The following is a 23,152-nucleotide window of genomic DNA, read 5'->3' on the forward strand; positions in this document are numbered from 1 at the left end:
TCTTGAGTTGAACAGTTTTGACATGTCTCCTTTTCTCCTTCATTGCACTTCTAATGACCAACATAACTTTTATCCAAGAAAGCAAATATATCCTCTGTGTGTCTTGTTCTTGCATTCCTGGAATCCAATTTTAAGAATAATGAGCACGAGAAATTATCGGCGATCAATTTATAGATACAGAAATACAGCAACACATTTGGAACACCAAGCAAGAGTTACGTTTCAAGTTGCTGAACCTTTTCATATAAGCTTGCAGAAGAGTTAAATGATCATACAGAAAATGAAAAAACGAAGGTCAGACTGCTTCTTACAAACATGACTAAGTTTCTTAGAGTAGGCAATCGGGTTAAGAAGGCAGCCGCGACAAACTGTCATAGGGCGATAAGGAAGACGAGGGGTCAGGCTGCTATACGGCTCCGTCTTCATCAGCACTACCATCACAGCCAAGAGTGAGTGTTGAAGCCTAGCATGGCACACACCAGCTTCAGAAGCTTCATCCACCCCATTGTTAAGTACACCCTCTGTTCCTAAATATAAGACCTTGGCAGTTCAATTTAAACTGCCAAAACGTCTTATATTCAATAACAGAGGTAGTGATAGCAGACTATATTCCTAGGTGACATGTTTCCAAGATTCTTCTACATAACTACGTATGAGTGCAGTAGAAACTTCCAAGATTGTCAAGTCATTCCAGATTTACCGTGTGTCAAGTGTATATGAGAGGCTCAGAGAACAAAGCAAAAAACATCAGGTATCACTATTCAAAGGCATGCTTTATGGAATTGCAAGAATAGAGCATGCATCATCTTATCAATTCCGTAACCAAGCAAAACACACGGCAAAAGAGATAGGTTTACCTCGCTTGTTCAGATCTCAGGTGTTCGCACTTTCAGATCCAACCGTTTCAACCCAACTGCCCTGCCTACAAGCAAAATAAGCCGAATAAACCAATGAAAACTCAAAAGGAAGTTGATTTAATGAGAAGGCACATGTGCAAGTCATTTATACATTCATGTAACTTAATCAGGAGAAAGTAGCTTTTGTGACAAGGATAGTAAACGAAGCCATATCTATTGCCCAGTGAAAAAATGATAATAGTCCTTACCACGACATTATGACAACAGAACTTGTACCATTTATTGACCAGAACAAATTACACAAACTAAGGTTGAGAAGCAAGAAACTGAGCATTACTTACTATTTTTCGAATTTAATAAAATAATACTATCTTCTGACAATAACCAAATAAATACAAGCTATTGTAAATTGCTGAACAATATGAAGAGACATCAGGATAAATTTTATGTTGCAAGGGAAAAAAATTGAATGAAAAAGCATGACTAGCTTTAAGCTTCTGGATGTGTAAATCTAATTACTATTTCAGATATAATATGGTTTCACTATAATCTTTTTAGTGCAATTGTTGCCGGTTTCCAGTTGTTAGAAAACTCGTGTTGAAAAGATGAACAGAAAGGCAGGGAGGCAGCAAAGTAATAGTTATATTCTTGTTCTAGCTGCAATGTAGCCCAGTAATAACTAAGAGATTACATCACTATGTGATTGCTGGTGCTACAAACAAACAAACAACTCAACGTATCCTTATATATCTGGTTGATCCTCAATCACATGAACAATATTACAGAAATCAAGTACTCTACCAAAAGTATAGATAGGGAGGCATTACCCGCGGTATAGAAATTTCTGTAGGGATAATAAGCATGGCAACGTCTGCCATTTCTTTTAATAATATGGTTGATCTCGCCCGTGTCAACTTGGAACGTGAAGTCGCCAATCACCGTAGACAAAATAATCGCATTTGTGTCCTCATCATACCCCGTCATCCTTGCCCATTCGGAGTCGCTAAACGTTCCCTGTGGAAAGAGCTCCTCCAGCTGAAAGGTTTGCAGAAGCACCCATCTGGAAATACCATCACGGTTTGATCCCAGCACCCATAATTTCATGGTGTGCGCCAACAAATGCGCGAAGCCAAGCCCACCATCCTCTGTCCGGAAGAGCTGAATCATTCCGTAGCGCAAGTCGGTCAAAGGGGAAAGTATCGGCTTCTTGATCACACCAAGGCTCTGGGTTTCGAGACCAAATGTAAGGGCATCGCCACCAGAAAGACACCAGCAAAGTGCATCCCCAACAAGGATGGCGGGCTTTATGTCAAAAAACTGAGGTGTAATCTTTGTAGAGACAATATCTCCCCACACACCGGTGGCCGATTCATAGACGCAGGCGCATGCTTGCCTGCTTATGACGACAACCCAGACCAAGACCAGTTTGATCGGGCTCGAGAAGCAGTCGCCGTGCACGTGCCCTTCTCCGGCATCGGCGCACAGCACCGCGGCCTGCCGATATATCACCCAAGGGACGGAGCCGAGCCCCGGCGGAAAGGCCACGCGGCGCTGTCGGCCGGTGAGCGGATCCCACACGGTGATCACGCGCCGCGGCACGTTGGCTAGGACGGCGAGGCCATGGCGACAGCCGAGCACGTCCCAGCGGTCATCGTTGTCGGGTCCAATGCTGCTGCTCCTGGGCACGGCGAAGCGCTTGGGAGGGATGCGGTCGGGCGGGTCCAGAGCGGGACTGAAGGCGCTGGCACCCGGAGAGGATTCGGGGCCGAACAGGCCCAGGAGCGGGGGTTTCCGGTGGTGCTTGCGGAAGCGGCGGAGGAATTCGGGGTCGGAGACGATGCCGCGCCAGCGCTTGCATACGACTGACGCGCGGGGAAGCGATGATGGACTCGGAGGGAGGCGGAGGAGGATCTCCTCCAGCAGGTCCTCGTCCTCCAGCGGCCGGCGGATCATACCTGAGTCTGGAGCTAGGGTTCCTGACAGCGATGAGAGGAACGGAGCCGCCAACAAGTTTCCAGATTTAAATCGGGAGAGCAAGGATGTCGGAGGGAAGCAGCAAAGATTAGGGTTGCTCACCGTTTCTCCGAGGACCGGGCCGGAGCGCCGCCGTCGTCGGTCGCCTGCAGGAGCTAGGGCGAGGGAACTCGCCGGAGGTCGGGGGAGACGCGTCGTTCTTTTCTCTTTTTTTTCGAAAATAAGCGTTTAATTTTTTCCAGCTAATTTTGAAAAAAAAACTGAGATGTTTTGAGAAAAGTCAACTAGTTTTTGAAATATTTTCATGTAAAATCGAAAGAACTCTAAGATACTTTAGGATTTTTTTTTTGAACCGTAGGTTAATAACACATAGAAATAACGTTTCAACGATATGAGGACAAAAAACATCATCACCCGCTCTTTTATTTTTCCTGAGGACTTGCTTTCAAAAATTAGGGGAATGAATATATCCACACAAAGCGCATGACCAGATACAAGTGATGTTGGGTGACAAAACGACGGCTACCCGACTCAAGATGGCAACGGGGACGAAACCCACCGGGTTTTGCTTGCTCAAACCCATCCCCACGAGAAAATCGCAAACCCGTCCCCGTCCCCATCAACATGCGCGGGGTTAAATTTTTGCCCACCCCCTAAACCCATCGGATTTTCAAAACCCACGGGGAACCCGTCCCCACGAGCAGTCAATGAAAACAGCAACATTTGAAAGAAAAACATGAGCATATTACAGCAGCAGGCGATGGCTGGGGACCTAGGTTTAGATTTAGATGTCGTGTTGTGCGGGAGAGAGAGTCCTAAAGAGCGAGCAACACTGCATCGACCGAGTGAGGGGTTGATTTGTACTCCAGGGCCTCGATGTTGTGGGGCTCGGCTCCTCAAGCACTGTGGCTTTGGGCCACTTGAGTCAAGATGGATCGGTGCGTGCTAAATAATGTATTTTGACGGGTTTTGTCGGATTTTGGGTTCGGATAGTACTCAAACGGGTTTAAACCGGTGAAACATGCCGGGTTTAATAATGTGCCCACGAGCAGCTCCGCGGGGATAGAAAGTCGCCCATCCCTATCCTCTAATAGGGTAAAAACCCGCGGGGACGCGGGTTTCGGGGCCCTATTGCCATCTTGATACCCGACTAACCGTAGATGCGCAACGATTGGTGGCACTGATGTCAGGTGGAGAGAAAGAGTGAGGAAAAGTGGCCAAGATATGGATACTACCGTCGAAGAAGAAAGCAAGTGTGAAATAAAGTAATAAATAAATAAATAGTAATTTTTTGCAATTTATATCTATGCTTTACTTTTCTTCGTCTCGGTAATCAGTGAAAAGGTATAACTTGCATCACAAAATGACAAAAAAATCTTATGGTTTGCTTTTTTTAATTCGGCTCACTTGTCGAAACTAAAGCTGATGAACCACTTCCTCTCCCTATCTAACCATCCCAAAAGGCACAAGCTCAGCTGAAAGATTGTGGATGTCGCCTAGAGGGGGAAGGGGGTGAATAGGCGTTCTAAAATAATTACGGTTTAGGCTTGAACAAATGCGGAATAAACCTAGCGATTAATTTGTCAAGCATAAAACCTAAAACAACTAGGCTCACCTATGTGCACCGACAACTTAAGCTAAGCAAGATAAGCATCTATGTGATAGCAAGATATATGACAAGAAACAATATGGCTATCACAAATTAAAGTGCATAAGTAAAGGGCTCGGGTAAGAGATAACCGAGGCACGCGGAGACGACGATGTATCCCAAAGTTCACACCCTTGCGGATGCTAATCTCCGTTTGGAGCGGTGTGGAGGCACGATGCTTCTCAAGAAGCCACTAGGACCACCGTAATCTCCTCACGCCCTCGCACAATGCAAGATGCCGTGATTCCACTAAGGGACCCTTGAGGGCGGTCACCGAACCCGTACAAATGGCACCCCTTGAGGGCGGTCACCGAACCCGTACATGTTGGCGACCCTTGGGGGCGGTCACCGGTACCCGTCAAATTGCTCGGGGCGATCTCCACAACCTAATTGGAGACCCCCGACGCTTGTCCAGAGGTTTACACCATAATGATTGAGCTCCGAACACCACCAACCGTCTAGGGCGCCCAAGCACCCAAGAGGAACAAGCTCAAGGGTACCAAGCACCCAAGAGTAATATGTTGGGGAACGTTGCAGAAAACAAAAATTTTCCTACTCGTTTCACCAAGATCATCTAGGAGTTCATCTAGCAACGAGTGATTAGATGCATCTACATACCTTTGTAGATCGCGAGCGGAAGCGTTCAAAAGAACGGTGATGATGTAGTCGTACTCGATGTGATCCAAATCACCGATGACCAGCGCCGAACGGACGGCACCTCCGCGTTCAACACACGTACGGAACAGCCACGTCTCCTCCTTCTTGATCCAGCAAGGGAGGGAGGAGAGGTTGAGGGAGATGGCACCAGCAGCAGCACGACGGCGTGGTGTTGATGGAGCTGCAGTACTCCGGCAGAGCTTCGCTAAGCAATATGGAGGTGGAGGAGGTGTTGGGGAGGGAGAAGGAGGCAACCAAAGGCCAAGGCGTTCAGGTATGAAGTCCCTCCTCTCCCCCACTATATATAGGAGGGCCAAGGGGGGGTGGCCGGCCCTAGGAGATCCAATCTCCTAGGGGGTGCGGCGGCCAAGGGGGGTTTCCCTCCCCCCCAAGGCACCTAGGAGGTGCCTTCCCCTCCTAGGACTCTTCCCTCTTCAAACCCTAGGCGCATGGGCCTATGTGGGGCTGGTGCCCTTGGCCCATTAGGCCAAGGCGCACCCCCTACAGCCCATGTGGCCCCCCCGGGACAGGTGGACCCACCCGGTGGACCCCCGGGACCCTTCCGGTGGTCCCGGTACAATACCGATAACCCCGAAACTTGTCCCGATGCCCGAAACAGGACTTCCCATATATAAATCTTTACCTCCGGACCATTCCGGAACTCCTCGTGACGTCCGGGATCTCATCCGGGACTCCGAACAACATTCGGGTTACTGCATATACATATCCCTACAACCCTAGCGTAACTGAACCTTAAGTGTGTAGACCCTACGGGTTCGGGAGACAAGCAGACATGACCGAGACGACTCTCCGGTCAATAACCAACAACGGGATCTGGATACCCATGTTGGCTCCCACATGCTCCACGACGATCTCATCGGATGAACCACGATGTCGAGGATTCTATCAACCCCGTACGCTATTCCCTTTGTCTATCGATATGTTACTTGCCCGAGATTCGATCGTCGGTATCCCAACACCTCGTTCAATCTCGTTACCGGCAAGTCACTTTACTCGTACCGTAATGCATGATCCCGTGACCAGACACTTGGTCACTCTGAGCTCATTATGATGATGCATTACCGAGTGGGCCCAGTGATACCTCTCCGTCATACGGAGTGACAAATCCCAGTCTTGATCCATGTCACCCAACAGACACTTTCGGAGATACCCGTAGTCTACCTTTATAGTCACCCAGTTACGTTGTGACGTTTGGCATACCCAAAGCACTCCTACGGTATCCGGGAGTTACACGATCTCATGGTCTAAGGAAAAGATACTTGACATTGGAAAACTCTAGCAAACGAACTATACGATCTTGTGCTATGTTTAGGATTGGGTCTTGTCCATCACATCATTCTCCCAATGATGTGATCTCGTTATCAATGACATCCAGTGTCCATAGTCAGGAAATCATGACTATCTGTTGATCAACGAGCTAGTCAACTAGAGGCTCACTAGGGACATGTTGATGTCTGTTATTCACACATGTATTACGATTTCCGGATAACACAATTATAGCATGAATAAAGACAATTATCATGAACAAGGAAATATAATAATAATGCTTTTATTATTGCCTCTAGGGCATATTTCCAACAGTCTCCCACTTGCACTAGAGTCAATAATCTAGTTACATTGTGATGAATCGAACACCCATGGAATTCTGGCGTTGATCATGTTTTGCTCTAGGGAGAGGTTTAGTCAACGGATCTGCTACATTCAGGTCCGTATGTACTTTACAAATCTCTATGTCTCCATCTTGAACATTTTCACGAATGGAGTTGAAGCGACGCTTGATGTGCCTTGTCTTCTTGTGAAACCTGGGCTCCTTGGCAAGTGCAATAGCTCCAGTGTTGTCACAGAAGAGCTTGATCGGCCCCGACGCATTGGGTATGACTCCTAGGTCGGTGATGAACTCCTTCACCCATATTGCTTCATGTGCTGCCTCCGAGGCTGCCTTGTACTCCGCTTCACATGTAGATCCCGCCACGACGCTTTGCTTGCAACTGCACCAGCTTACTGCCCCACCATTCAAAATATACACGTATCCGGTTTGTGACTTAGAGTCATCCAGATCTGTGTCGAAGCTAGCGTCGACGTAACCCTTTACGACGAGCTCTTCGTCACCTCCATAAACGAGAAATATTTCCTTAGTCCTTTTCAGGTACTTCAGGATATTCTTGACCGCTGTCCAGTGTTCCTTGCCGGGATTACTTTGGTACCTTCCTACCAAACTTACGGCAAGGTTTACATCAGGTCTGGTACACAGCATGGCATACATAATAGAACCTATGGCTGAGGCATAGGGGATGACGCTCATCTCTTCTATATCTTCTGCCGTGGTCGGACATTGAGCTGAGCTCAATTTCATACCTTGCAACACAGGCAAGAACCCCTTCTTGGATTGATCCATATTGAACTTCTTCAATATCTTATCAAGGTATGTGCTTTGTGAAAGACCTATGAGGCGTCTCGATCTATCTCTATAGATTTTGATGCCTAATATATAAGCAGCTTCTCCAAGGTCCTTCATTGAAAAACTTTTATTCAAGTAGGCCTTGATGCTGTCCAAGAGTTCTATATCATTTCCCATCAAAAGTATGTCATCTACATATAATATGAGAAATGCTACAGAGCTCCCACTCACTTTCTTGTAAACGCAGGCTTCTCCATAAGTCTGTGTAAACCCAAACGCTTTGATCATCTCATCAAAGCGAATGTTCCAACTCCGAGATGCTTGCACCAGCCCATAAATCGAGCGTTGGAGCTTGCACACTTTGTCAGCATTCTTAGGATCGACAAAACCTTCCGGCTGCATCATATACAATTCTTCCTTAAGGAAACCATCAAGGAATGCCGTTTTGACGTCCATTTGCCATATTTCGTAATCATAGAATGCGGCAATTGCTAACATGATTCGGACGGACTTCAGCTTCGCTACCGGTGAGAAAGTCTCATCGTAGTCAACCCCTTGAACTTGTCGATAACCCTTAGCGACAAGCCGAGCTTTATAGATGGTCACATTACCATCCGCGTCTGTCTTCCTCTTAAAGATCCATTTATTTTCTATGGCTCGCCGCTCAACGGGCAAGTCAGTCAAAGTCCATACTTTGTTTTCATACATGGATCCTATCTCGGATTTCATGGCTTCCAGCCATTTGTCGGAATCCGGGCCCGCCATCGCTTCTTCATAGTTCGAAGGTTCACCATTGTCTAACAGCATGATTTCCAAGACAGGGTTGCCGTACCATTCTGGTGCGGAACGTGTCCTTGTGGACCTTCGAATTTCAGTAGGGGCTTGATCAGAAGTATCTTGATCATTTTCATTAACTTCCTCTCTAGTCGGTGCAGGCACCTCAGGAACATTTTCTTGAGTTGCGCCATTTTCCGGTTCAAGAGGTAATACTTCATCAAGCTCTACTTTCCTCCCACTTACTTCTTTCGAGAGAAACTCTTTCTCCAGAAAGGACCCATTCTTGGCAACACCCTTCGGATCTGAGGTAGAAGGTGTACCCAGTAGTTTCTTTTGGGTATCCTATGAAGACGCATTTTTCCGACTTGGGTTCGAGCTTTTCAGGTTGAAGTTTCTTGACATAAGCATCGCATCCCCAAACTTTTAGAAACGACAGCTTAGGTTTCTTCCCAAACCATAATTCATACGGTGTCGTCTCAACGGATTTCGACGGAGCCCTATTTAAAGTGAATGCGGCAGTCTCTAAAGCATAGCCCCAAAAAGAAAGCGGTAAATCGGTAAGAGACATCATAGATCGCACCATATCTAACAGAGTGCGATTACGACGTTCGGACACACCATTACGCTGAGGTGTTCCAGGCGGCGTGAGTTGTGAAACTATTCCACATTTTCTTAAGTGTGCCCCAAACTCGTGACTCAAGTATTCTCCTCCACGATCTGATCGCAGAAACTTGATTTTCCTGTCACGTTGATTCTCAACCTCTCTCTGAAATTCCTTGAACTTTTCAAAGGTTTCAGACTTGTGTTTCATTAAGTAGATATACCCATACCTACTTAAATCATCAGTGAGGGTGAGAACATAACGATAGCCACCGCGAGCCTCAACACTCATTGGACCGCACACATCAGTATGTATGATTTCCAATAAGTTGGTTGCTCGCTCCATTGTTCCTGAGAACGGAGTCTTGGTCATTTTACCCATAAGGCATGGTTCGCACGTGTCAAATGATTCATAATCAAGAGACTCTAAAAGTCCATCAGCATGGAGCTTCTTCATGCGTTTGACACCTATGTGACCAAGGCGGCAGTGCCACAAGTATGTGGGACTATCATTATCAACCTTACTTCTTTTGGTACTCACATTATGAACATGTGTAGCATCACGTTCGAGATTCATAAAGAATAAACCATTCACCATAGGAGCATGATCATAAAACATATCTCTCATAAAAATGGAACAACCATTATTCTCAGATTTAAAAGAGTAGCCATCTCGAATTAAACGAGATCCCGATACAATGTTCATGCTCAAAGCTGGCACTAAATAACAATTATTAAGGTTTAAAACTAATCCCGAAGGGAGATGCAGAGGTAGCGTGCCGACGGCGACCACATTGACCTTGGAACCATTCCCGACGCGCATCGTCACCTCGTCCTTTGCCAGTTTCCGCTTATTCCGCAGCCCCTGCTTTGAGTTACAAATGTGAGCAACTGCACCGGTATCAAATACCCAGGAGCTACTACGGGCACTAGTAAGGTACACATCAATTACATGTATATCACATATACCTTTTGTTTTGCCGGCCTTCTTATCCGCTAAGTACTTAGGGCAGTTCCGCTTCCAGTGACCGCTTCCCTTGCAATAAAAGCACTCAGTCTCGGGCTTGGGTTCATTCTTTGGCTTCTTCCCGGCAGCTTGCTTGCCGGGCGCGGCAACCTCCTTGCCGTCCTTCTTGAAGTTCTTTTTACCCTTTCCTTTCTTGAACTTAGTGGTTTTATTGACCATCAACACTTGATGTTCCTTCCTGACTTCTACCTCTGCTGATTTCAGCATAGCAAATACTTCAGGAATGGTCTTTTCCATCCCCTGCATATTGAAGTTCATCACAAAGCTCTTGTAGCTTGGTGGAAGCGACTGGAGGATTCTGTCAATGACCGCATCATCCGGGAGATTAACTCCCAGCTGAGTCAAGCGGTTATGCAACCCAGACATAGTGAGTATGTGCTCACTGACAGAACTGTTTTCCTCCATCTTACAGCTGAAGAATTTGTCGGAGACTTCATATCTCTCGACCCGGGCATGAGCTTGGAAAACCATTTTCAGCTCTTCGAACATCTCATATGCTCCATGTCTCTCAAAACGCTTTTGGAGCCCCGGCTCTAGGCTGCAAAGCATGCCGCACTGAACGAGGGAGTAGTCATCGAAACGTGCCTGCCAAGCGTTCATAACATCTTGTTCTGCAGGGAGAATGGGTGCGTCACCAAGCGGTGCTTGTAGGACATAATCTTTCTTGGCAGCTATGAGGATGATCCTCAGGTTCCGGACCCAGTCCGTATAGTTGCTGCCATCGTCTTTCAGCTTAGTTTTCTCTAGGAACGCGTTGAAGTTGAGGACTACGTTGGCCATTTGATCTACAAGACATATTGCAAAGATTTTAGACTAAGTTCATGATAATTAAGTTCAACTAATCAAATTATTAGTGAACTCCCACTTAGATTAGACATCCCTCTAGTCATCTAAGTATTACATGATCCGAGTTAAACTAGTCCGTGTCCGATCATCACGTGAGACGGACTAGTCAACATCGGTGAACATCTTCATGTTGATCGTATCTTCTATACGACTCATGCTCGACCTTTCGGTCTTCTGTGTTTCGAGGCCATGTCTGTACATGCTAGGCTCGTCAAGTCAACCTAAGTGTTTGCATGTGTAAATCTGTCTTACACCCGTTGTATGTGAACGTCTGAATAAAACACCCGATCATCACGTGGTGTTTTGAAACAGCAAACTGTCGCAACGGTGCACAGTTAGGGGGAACACTTCTTGAATTTATTGTGAGGGATCATCTTATTTACTACCGTCGTTCTAAGTAAACAAGATGCAAAACATGATAAACATCACATGCAATCAAATAATAAACGTGACATGATATGGCCAATATCACATAGCTCCTTTGATCTCCATCTTGGGGCTCCATGATCATCTTGTCACCGGCTTGACACCATGATCTCCATCATCATGATCTCCATCATCGTGTCTCCATGAAGTTGCTCGCCAACTATTACTTCTACTACTATGGCTAACGCGTTTAGCAATAAAGTAAAGTAATTTATATGGCGTTTCTCGATGACACGCAGGTCATAAAAAGAATAAAGACAACTCCTATGGCTCCTGCCGGTTGTCATACTCATCGACATGCAAGTCGTGAATCCTATTACAATAGCATGAACATCTCATACATCACATATAGATCATTCATCATTCATCACAACTTTGGCCATATCATATCACAAACCACTTGCTGCAAAAACAAGTTAGACGTCCTCTAATTGTTGTTGCAAGTTTTACGTGGCTGAATTAGGGTTCTAGCAAGAACGTCTTCTTACCTACGTTAAAGCCACAACGTGATTTGTCAACTTCTATTTACCCTTCATAAGGACCCTGTTCATCGATTCCGCTCCAACTAAAGTGGGAGAGACAGACACCCGCCAGCCACCTTATGCAACTAGTGCATGTTAGTCGGTGGAACCGGTCTCACGTAAGCGTACGTGTAAGGTTGGTCCGGGCCGCTTCATCCCACAATACCGCTGAAGCAAGAAAGGACTAGTAACGGCAAGAAAGTTGACAAATCTACGCCCACAATAAATTGTGTTCTACTCGCGCAAGAAGAACTACGCATAGACCTAGCTCTGATATCACTGTTGGGGAACGTTGTAGAAAACAAAAAATTTCCTACTCGTTTCACCAAGATCATCTAGGAGTTCATCTAGCAACGAGTGATTAGATGCATCTACATACCTTTGTAGATCGCGAGCGGAAGCGTTCAAAAGAACGGTGATGATGTAGTCGTACTCGACGTGATCCAAATCACCGATGACCAGCGCCGAACGGACGGCACCTCCGCGTTCAACACACGTACGGAACAGCCACGTCTCCTCCTTCTTGATCCAGCAAGGGAGGGAGGAGAGGTTGAGGGAGATGGCACCAGCAGCAGCACGACGGCGTGGTGTTGATGGAGCTGCAGTACTCCGGCAGAGCTTCGCTAAGCACTATGGAGGTGGAGGAGGTGTTGGGGAGGGAGAAGGAGGCAACCAAAGGCCAAGGCGTTCAGGTATGAAGTCCCTCCTCTCCCCCACTATATATAGGAGGGCCAAGGGGGGTGGCCGGCCCTAGGAGATCCAATCTCCTAGGGGGTGCGGCGGCCAAGGGGGGTTTCCCTCCCCCCCAAGGCACCTAGGAGGTGCCTTCCCCTCCTAGGACTCTTCCCCCTTCAAACCCTAGGCGCATGGGCCTATGTGGGGCTGGTGCCCTTGGCCCATTAGGCCAAGGCGCACCCCCTACAGCCCATGTGGCCCCCCCGGGACAGGTGGACCCACCCGGTGGACCCCCGGGACCCTTCCGGTGGTCCCGGTACAATACCGATAACCCCGAAACTTGTCCCGATGCCCGAAACAGGACTTCCCATATATAAATTTTTACCTCCGGACCATTCCGGAACTCCTCGTGACGTCCGGGATCTCATCCGGGACTCCGAACAACATTCGGGTTACTGCATATACATATCCCTACAACCCTAGCGTAACTGAACCTTAAGTGTGTAGACCCTACGGGTTCGGGAGACAAGCAGACATGACCGAGACGACTCTCCGGTCAATAACCAACAGCGGGATCTGGATACCCATGTTGGCTCCCACATGCTCCACGACGATCTCATCGGATGAACCACGATGTCGAGGATTCTATCAACCCCGTACGCTATTCCCTTTGTCTATCGATATGTTACTTGCCCGAGATTCGATCGTCGGTATCCCAATACCTCGTTCAATCTCGTTACCGGCAAGTCACTTTACTCGTAGCGTAATGCATGATCCCGTGACCAGACACTTGGTCACTCTGAGCTCATTATGATGATGCATTACCGAGTGGGCCCAGTGATACCTCTCCGTCATACGGAGTGACAAATCCCAGTCTTGATCCATGTCACCCAACAGACACTTTCGGAGATACCCGTAGTCTACCTTTATAGTCACCCAGTTACGTTGTGACGTTTGGCATACCCAAAGCACTCCTACGGTATCCGGGAGTTACACGATCTCATGGTCTAAGGAAAAGATACTTGACATTGGAAAACTCTAGCAAACGAACTATACGATCTTGTGCTATGTTTAGGATTGGGTCTTGTCCATCACATCATTCTCCTAATGATGTGATCTCGTTATCAATGACATCCAGTGTCCATAGTCAGGAAACCATGACTATCTGTTGATCAACGAGCTAGTCAACTAGAGGCTCACTAGGGACATGTTGATGTCTGTTATTCACACATGTATTACAATTTCCGGATAACACAATTATATCATGAATAAAGACAATTATCATGAACAAGGAAATATAATAATAATGCTTTTATTATTGCCTCATCGCCAGACTCCATCCAATCTCGCATCGCTACATCCCGTCGGTTGCCCTCTACTCCCTTGACTGACCCCTCACTAGGTCTGGATCGATGTCGACGGTGTCTGATGCGTAATCTTCTACCGACATCGGTTCCCAAGGGGGCACTTCAACAATCTTGGGTAACTTCTCTGAGAAGCTAGATCTCCACGATGAGGAATTTGATGATGTTAACATGGATGAAGAAGAACATGTTCTTCTGGAAGGTGTTCATTGGCTCGTGCTAGATAGGGACAAACGACTAAGAACTTCCATCAGTCGGCCTTCTACCGTGAGATGATGCCGGCTTGGAACCTTGCACAATTCTTCCGCTTTAGGGCAATCAAATTCAACCTCTTTGTGGTGCAGGTCTTTTGCTTAGGGGACTGGGAGTGATTTGTGTTGTTGGGTCCATGGTTGTTCCCTACTGTGCGGCCACTTCTTAGGATAATTTTGGCCCTTCCCCCGCGCGGGCTCTCTCCCTCGTTCGCTCGTCGGCACTACCCCTACCGCGCTCCTTGCCTTAGGCGACAACGCCACATTGCTAGCCGACACCCCGACATCCCCGCCGACCTCCAGTTGTTAAATTCCGGCGCAAAACTGACGATTTGGGTTTCTTTATTTTTTTTCATCTTTTTCGCCGTCTTTGGCCATAGCGGGGACCTCCTCGTCATCCCTAGCCCGGCGTCGCTCCTCCCATCGTTCCAAACCAGGAGCAAAGTTGGAACAAACTCGGAGGACACATACACAGAGAAAAAGTTCAATGTACAAGAAGGAAAATATAGGAAGAGTGGATGCATGTCGCCATTGCCGATTCCGATGAATCCTTACGTTCCCGGGCGGTGCCATAACACCACTGGGAGAAGGGTGAGGGACTGAGGGGAAGAACCCATTCATATGAGGAAGCGCCCAAGCCATGGCCCGCGGAGGATGAATTTCAACTACTTTGGTTACTGCTTCGTCACAAGCTTACGTGTCGCGCACGGTGAGGCTACCTTTGTGAAACATCCATCCTAGGTACTAGGTAGCTCATGGAAACCCTCTAATGCCGAAAAGTCATAGTTGGCCGTGTGAAAGGAAGAAGAAAAAAAATAAGAAAGAAAGAGGGAGAGAGGGTTTTATATGGGATATAGTTCGTTTGAAGAGTTAAGTTTAAGAGTTTCAGTTATGTTTGTGTTTTTCTTAATTCCTCAAATATAAGAGTTAAGATATAAGGGTCCATTTCAGGGGCTAAATTAGAAGGGACGGCTGAGATGCACTCAGCTAATCATGGCTACGTCGGCGTTGCTCGTGATCGTTCTGCCTGGTGGGCCTTCCCAATCGTCTCTCCTCCCTCTCCGCTCTTGCATGGCTGAAGCATTCAAACTTGCGTGGTGCGTGCATGCATGGCCATGGCTAAAAACAGGAGCTCGATCGTGATGCGGCCGTGCAGAAATGGCGCCGAGGCTTGCTCCCCGCCTCTCCTCCATCTTCGTCTTCCCCGATCGATCAACCCCCTAGCTATTAATATTCCCACGCCTCGCGCTCGCCTCTCGATCGACCTTTCCTCCTCCCTCGCCCTCGCTCCAGCAACCTTCTTCCTAGCTTCTTGCTTGATTGATCCATCAGCCCCCGGTCAGAGCTCGATCGCCGGCCGGCCGGAGTAGGCGCAGCAATGGGGTTCACGGCGCGACCCGCGGTGTGCATCGTCGGCGTCCTCCTCCTCGCCGCCGCCCTCCTGGCGGCGGCGGAGGGCGAGTGGGACGCGCCGGAGTCGTGCGCGACCCCGGTGAGCGTGGAGGCGGCGTGCCGGGGGGCCTCGGACACGCACCACGGCGTGGACTACGACCACTGCGTGCGGTCCCTGAACGCGGACGCGCGCAGCGCCGACGCCTCCGCGTCCGCCGGGATCCACGGCCTGGCGGTGCTGGCCACGAGGATCGCCGTGGACCACGCCGCCAGCACGGAGGCCAAGATCGAGGACCTGGCGGAGCTCGAGGCCGAGGCCGGCGCCGACCGCGCCCGGTTCGACCACTGCCTGGAGCAGTACGGCGGCGCCGCCGACCTGCTCCGCGACGCGCTGGACAACCTGCAGGCCAACGTGTACGGCCTGGCCATGCAGCAGCTCATGGCGGCGCTGGGCGCGTCCCGGAGCTGCGAGGACGCCTGGAGGGGCGCCCCCGCGCGCGCCGTCCCCGTCGCCGCCCACGACCGCGAGTACGAGCGCCTCGCCCACATCGCCATCGGCTTCACCCACGCCGCCGCCAAATGATCATGCATCGTCGCCTCGCCTCCATGGATCGGATCGTCGTCGTCGTCTTCTTCTTGCATGGATTGGATTGGATTTCATCGTCACCATCACTCATCGTTCAATATTGATTATTACCATTATTAATTACATATAATCAGGTGTAGTTGAACCCCATTTTCTTTTTCTTCTCTTCACATCTTCGATCGATTGTCCATAAAAGCAAATATTGTAGACCATGTTTCACTCATCATCAGATAATAAATAAAGCAATTATAATAACAAGATGGATTCACTCATCACCTCTGTTTTCTCTCTGTACAAAGATGAACTTGTGTACTGTGTATCTCATTCAAGGTTTTGGTTACCAGTCGAAATTTCAAGATTTCCCATGATTATCGTGTATTTCCGTGCCCCTCGATTAATCGCCATACCGAGCAAAAAATATCATTTTTTTAATTTTTTGAATTTAAACACTCGATTTACAGTAAAGTATGTAGGATCTAATTAATGCAATAAGAGTTGGTTATGGCATGTTGGTAGCAACCTAGTTTCTGTTTTGAGAGGTCTCTGTTTTGAATATTCGTTCATTCACTTATTTGAATTCAAAATTCAACTATAAAATTTGCTCGAAATATTCTCGGTATTTGTCGGTATTTCTCGATAACCGTGGTAACCACATTTATCAGTCCCCCTCAGTTAAATTACCTCATTCGGTAACCAAAACCTTGATCTCATTCAGTGGGGAATTTTTTTTTACTACTACTTCTGATTTGATTGGTGAAACCAGAATGTGTGTCGGCGCGCAGACCGTTATACGGATCGTACTTCTTTGCAGGGAAATCTTCAATGATTGAGTTCGTCGAAAAAATCCTGACCTCTAGAAACAAATCCTGACAAAGAGATTCAGATGATTTGCCTTGGGAATATCTGAATTTGACAGGAAGAGTAGCATAACGGACTAGCCTTTGGTTTCAGTTGCAAGCCACAGCCTCAAACCTGCAACTCCGTCTTCCTCACACGCTTCACCAACCATTTCCTCCTTCAACTTGATTCCTCCACCCCTGTCCCTTCCTCCCTCTCTCTTCTCTTCCTCTCACTATATGTATAGCAGAAAACAATGTGGCCGCTACCCCCGAGTAGAGGCGGCGAAGCCAAGATGTCGTCGCTGCCTAGCTGCATCTTCCTCCTCACCTCCGTCGCCCTCTCCTTCCTGCCGCACCCGGCGATGTCCTCCACCGTCGCCATCATCCGACTCCCTTACGGCGACGATATCATCGCCGAGACCTGCCAGAGATGCGGCGAGAACAACCATAACGTGGACTACGCTCTCTGCGTCGCTTCCCTCTCGGCAGACCCCTCCAGCCGCGACGCCAGCCTCCACGGGCTCGCCCTCATCTCGGCCAAGCTGGTGCAGGCAGGGGTGGAGGGCATGGACTCCGGCATTGCAGCACTCCGGGCCAAGGAGGCAACGCAGTCGACAAGGTGGTCCTGCCTCAACGCCTGCATGGACGTGTTCCGCAACGCCATGGCCGACCTCGACGACGCCATCGCCGCCATCGAGGACGGGAGGTTCACCGAAGCCAAGACGAAGATGACCGCCACCACCGACGCACCTGTGACCTGCAACGACGAGTTCAAGGAGCAGGGATTGCAGCCGCCCATGGAAGGGGATAGTCGGCGCCTGTTCCAGCACGCCGTCATCTCCCTCGCCATCATCTCATTACTCTGAATAACAAATTATTAAGCAAATGTCACTAGTACATATTGCTCTATTCAGCATACATTGCTCTATTCAAGTATGTAATGTGACTCTTTTATCATCTGTGTTGCAAGCGACAGAGGATTTATGCAGTATGTATACACATATCAAGTTACCTGTTACAGTCGTGGAAACAAACATGCCAATGTAACTGACATGTTACTTAATCTTCATATCAAGGCAGCTACAGAACTAATTTCGCATCTCAAATATATACAACAAAAAAATGCCAAGATGTCTCAGGCAAACTTTTTTATACACATTCAGCCTTCAAGAATCACGCCGGACCGGTTCACCTCAGACGCTCCAATCACCCTTCGAGATCAACGGTCCACAAATCGTGTTACAAGTCATTCTTTGGTTAATTTCAGGCGTGGTACAACGTTCATCGATTGCAGTTCCTGAAAAAGATGGCCAGACGACACAATGAGATGGGGTTCACCATATACGACAGGACTCAAGCGTGCAGTAACACTGGTTCTAGAAATAATGTTTCAGAATCTAATAAGGTTTCAGAACTACTCCCTCCGTAAAGAAATATAAGAGCGTATAGAGGTATGTATGGGCAACGAAAATTTCTGCAGGTAGATTTACAAATAAGGTTTTTCAGAGGTGCACAAGCAACTTAAAAGGAGATGAGGGTTATCGGAGCAACAAAAATTAGGCAAACGGTCCAGCTTCATGCCCTTAACTAGGAGAGGGTAAGTAAAATCACAAGAAAACACTTAATAATGGTCACGAAAAGAACCATTCTCGCTTCCCTCTTCCGCAGTACCTGAAACAAAAGCTTGCAGGCATATGGCATGGTCAGTTGGGCCATATTTTCCCCATTTTTGCAGAATGAACAAAATGATATCTTGAGTTTATGGTTGTAGTAGCCCAACAAACCGCATGTTCCGCAGACCTGGAGAACATGAGCAACCACAAATAAGACAGTCGACAATCTTTCAGAGTTCTCAGACGCAATTATTCTTTGCTTTTAATGCCAGATTAGCCAATCAACCATGAGTAAGACTACGGATGCGGATGCGACAACACCAACAGCAATAGTATGCATACTTATGCTCCTTGCATGCTACCAGTGGTCAAGCCTGCTTAATGTATCACAATTTACTTCAAAGATTACCTGCACTTTATATGGGTCACTGCATAGTAGGAGACGCTCAAATATTAGCATGCTGGCACCATGCGCAATTAAACAATCACGCTCCATCTCACCAACACGCAGGCCTATGAATAAAAAAAAACATATTTTAAGACGAGGAGCAAAATTCTCGACAGGGAACAGTAAGCTTCATACTCATTTAACCACGGCATATATAAAGGAAGATGTAAAACCTCCATTATGGCTTCGCCCTTCAGTAGGCTGCCTGGTTAGCGTAATTCGTGGTCCACTAGCTCGAGCATGCATCTTATCAAGAACCTGCAGAATTCATATACATGCGTATTTACAGAGCTATACAAGAAGTACACTGGTAGAAAAAGAGGCTTCCGTCCAGCCCCATTAGTCGCGAAACTGTAGGAACCGCGACTAATGAAGTCTTTAGTCGCGGTTCGGCAGACGAACCGCGACCAAAGGCCTGGGCCCAGGGCGCTCGGTGGCCAGCTGGTGCACGTGAGGGGCTTTAGTCGCGGTTGGCCAGGCCAACCGCGACTAAAGGTGCGCAAAGGCCTTTAGTCGCGGTTGGCCAGGCCAACCGCGACTAAAGCTCCTCCCCTATATATACCAGTTCAGCACACTCACTTAGCCATTTGGTGCCACTTCTCTTCACAAGCTTCACAAGGGGGTGTAGGTTTGCTTTTGGTTCCTCTTATGCACACAAGGTGTTTGATGAAATACCCTAAGAGGGTGAAACAAACATGATATGAAGTGTTGGAGCCACACTTGAGGTTCCTCATTTATTTTTTCCTCCTCGATCGCGGTTAGCAACTTGAACCTTTCATGCATGTGTGTCATTGATAAAATATGCATGTGTGCAGTTCATTGTTTAATTTATATTGTTTGTAGCTAGTTAGTTTAACAAATGCATGATGGTTAATTATATATTTTATATTATAATAATGCAGATGAATCGGCAATGGATGTACGGTAACCGACTCTCCGGCGAGTTCACTACGGGTTTGAAAGATTTCCTCGTAGTGGCTAATGCGAACAAGGAGGGGGATTTTGTTATCTGTCCATGTGTTATCTGTAAGAATCAGAAGGGTTACTCTTCCTCAAGAGATGTTCACATGCATCTGCTTCGGCACGGTTTCATGCCAAGCTATAATTGTTGGACCAAGCATGGAGAAAGAGGGGTTATAATGGAAGAAGATGAAGAAGGGGATGATTTCATCGATGAAAGCTATCTTGCTCATTTCGGTGATACTTTCATGGAGGATGCTGAAGGTGAAGGGGAAGGTGAAGAAAAGGCACGTGATGATCCCGTTGATGATCTTGGTCGGACCATTGCTGATGCACGGAGACGCTGCGAAACTGAAAAGGAGAGGGAGAATTTGGATCGCATGTTAGAGGATCACAGAAAGGCGCTGTACCCCGGATGCGATGATGGTCTGAAAAAGCTGGGCTGCACACTGGATTTGCTGAAATGGAAGGCAGAGGCAGGTGTAGCTGACTCGGCATTTGAAAACTTGCTGAAAATGTTGAAGAATATGTTTCCAAAGGATAACGAGTTGCCCGCCAGTACGTACGAAGCAAAGAAGGTTGTCTGCCCTCTAGGTTTAGATGTTCTGAAGATACATGCATGCATCAACGACTGCATCCTCTACCGCGGTGAATACGAGAATTTGAATGAATGCCCGGTATGCACTGCATTGCGTTATAAGATCAGAGGCGATGACCCTGGTGATGATGTTGAGGGCCAGAAACCCAGGAAGAGGGTTCCCGCCAAGGTGATGTGGTATGCTCCTATAATACCACGGTTGAAACGTCTGTTCAGGAACAAAGAGCATGCCAAGTTGTTGCGATGGCACAAAGAGGACCGTAAGTCGGACGGGGAGTTGAGACACACCGCAGATGGAACGCAATGGAGAAAGATCGACAGATGGTTCAAAGATTTTGCAGCTGACGCAAGGAACATAAGATTTGCTCTAAGTACGGATGGCATGAATCCTTTTGGCGAGCAGAGCTCCAGCCATAGCACCTGGCCCGTGACTCTATGCATCTACAACCTTCCTCCTTGGTTGTGCATGAAGCGGAAGTTCATTATGATGCCAGTGCTCATCCAAGGTCCGAAGCAACCCGGCAACGACATCGATGTGTACCTAAGGCCATTAGTTGATGAACTTTTACAGCTGTGGGGTGGTGTCCGTGTGTGGGATGAGCACAAACAAGAGGAATTTGACCTACGAGCGTTGCTTTTCGTAACCATCAACGATTGGCCTGCTCTTAGTAACCTTTCGGGACTGTCAAATAAGGGATACAATGCATGCACGCACTGCTTACATGAGACTGAAAGTGTACATTTGCCAAATTGTAAGAAGAACGTGTACCTTGGGTATCGTCGATTTCTTCCGAAAATTCATCCAGTAAGAAAGAAAGGCAAGCATTACAACGGCAAGGCAGATCACCGGCCGAAGCCTGCGGAACGCACTGGTGCTGAGGTATTTGATATGGTCAAGGATTTGAAAGTCATCTTTGGAAAGGGTCCTGGCGGACAATCAGTTCCGAAGGGAGCTGACGGGCACGCAGCCATGTGGAAGAAGAAATCTATATTCTGGGAGCTAGAATATTGGAAAGTCCTAGATGTCCGCTCTGCAATCGACGTGATGCACGTTACGAAGAATATTTGCGTGAACCTCCTAAGCTTCTTGGGCGTGTATGGGAAGACAAATGATACAAAGGAAGCACGGCAGGACCAGCAACGTTTGAAAGACCCTGATGACCGGCATCCGGAATGGTTTCAAGGTCGTGCCAGCTACGCTCTGACCAAAGAAGAGAAGGTCATCTTTTTTGAATGCCTGAGCAGTATGAAGGCCCCGTCTGGATTCTCGTCCAATATAAAGGGAATAATAAACATGGCGGAGAAAAAGTTCCAAAACCTGAAGTCTCACGACTGCCATGTGATTATGACGCAATTGCTTCCGATTGCTTTGAGGGGGCTCCTGCCGGAAAATGTTCGAGTAGCCATTGTGAAGCTATGTGCATTCCTCAATGCAATCTCTCAGAAGGTAATCAATCCAGAAGTTCTACCACGGTTACAGAACGATGTGATCCAATGCCTTGTCAGTTTCGAGTTGGTGTTCCCGCCATCCTTCTTCAATATTATGACGCACCTCCTGGTTCACCTAGTCGAAGAGATTTTCGTTCTCGGTCCTGTATTTCTACACAATATGTTCCCCTTCGAGAGGTTCATGGGAGTATTAAAGAAATATGTTCGTAACCGTGCTAGGCCAGAAGGAAGCATCGCCAAGGGCTATGGAAATGAGGAGGTAATTGAGTTTTGTGTTGACTTTGTTCCTGACCTTAAGCCGATTGGTCTTCCTCGATCGCGGCACGAGGGGAGACTAAGTGGAAAAGGCACGATCGGAAGGAAATCAACGATATGTATGGACGGCCATTCTCTGACTGAAGCACACCACACTGTACTGACCAATTCCAGCTTGGTGGCTCCGTACTTTGAGAAACACAAGAATATTTTACGCTCGGACAACCCGGGGAAGCCTGAATCCTGGATTAGGAAGGCCCACATGGAGACTTTCGGCAGTTGGTTGAGAAAACATTTAATGAATGATAATGATGTTGTAGATCAGCTGTACATGTTGGCCAAGACACCATCTTCGACTATAACGACTTTCCAAGGGTACGAGATAAATGGGAATACATTTTACACGATCGTCCAAGATAAAAAGAGCACCAACCAAAACAGTGGTGTCTGCTTTGATGCAGCAACCAAGAATGGGCAAAAGGTCACATATTATGGTTACATAGAGGAGACATGGGAACTTGACTATGGACCCTCCTTTAAGGTCCCTTTGTTCCGGTGCAAATGGTTCAAGCTAACAGGAGGTGGGGTAAAGGTGGACGAGCAATACGGAATGACAATGGTGGATTTCAACAATCTTGGTTACCTTGACGAACCATTCGTCCTTGCCAAAGATGTCGCTCAGGTTTTTTATTTGAAGGACATGAGTAGCAAACCGAGGAAACGGAAAGATAAGAAAACGATCAGTACATCATGCGATGATCCAAAGCGCCACATTGTTCTTTCAGGGAAAAGAAACATCGTGGGAGTGGAGGACAAGACAGACATGTCAGAAGATTATAATATGTTTGGTGAAATTCCGCCCTTCAAAGTGAACATTGACCCAAGCATTAAGTTAAATGATGAGGATGCTCCATGGATACGGCACAATCGTAAGCAAGCAGGGACACAAGGGAAGAATTGATGTGTAATA

General features: G+C 47.5%; 2 protein-coding genes and 1 pseudogene across 2 annotated transcripts; 2 read left to right on the forward strand and 1 right to left on the reverse strand.

Annotated features, from left to right (window-relative positions):
* The first annotated feature begins 15,307 nt into the window (after positions 1 to 15,307).
* LOC123129903 (putative invertase inhibitor) lies at positions 15,308 to 16,292 on the forward strand. Its single transcript, XM_044549876.1, has one exon. It carries the CDS (start codon positions 15,421 to 15,423, stop codon positions 16,015 to 16,017), a length of 597 nt encoding a protein of 198 aa, XP_044405811.1. The 5' UTR covers positions 15,308 to 15,420; the 3' UTR covers positions 16,018 to 16,292.
* Positions 16,293 to 17,118: 826 nt separating this feature from the next.
* Positions 17,119 to 17,850, forward strand: LOC123129904 (pectinesterase inhibitor 12-like). Its single transcript, XM_044549877.1, has one exon. It carries the CDS (start codon positions 17,153 to 17,155, stop codon positions 17,723 to 17,725), a length of 573 nt encoding a protein of 190 aa, XP_044405812.1. The 5' UTR covers positions 17,119 to 17,152; the 3' UTR covers positions 17,726 to 17,850.
* Positions 17,851 to 18,105: 255 nt separating this feature from the next.
* The window catches only part of LOC123131527 (DNA-directed RNA polymerase III subunit 2-like), a 31,081-nt pseudogene continuing 26,034 nt past the window's right edge, over positions 18,106 to 23,152 (reverse strand).

The sequence above is a fragment of the Triticum aestivum genome, chromosome 6A, assembly GCF_018294505.1.
Source record: "Triticum aestivum cultivar Chinese Spring chromosome 6A, IWGSC CS RefSeq v2.1, whole genome shotgun sequence".
Classification (NCBI taxonomy): domain Eukaryota; kingdom Viridiplantae; phylum Streptophyta; class Magnoliopsida; order Poales; family Poaceae; genus Triticum; species Triticum aestivum.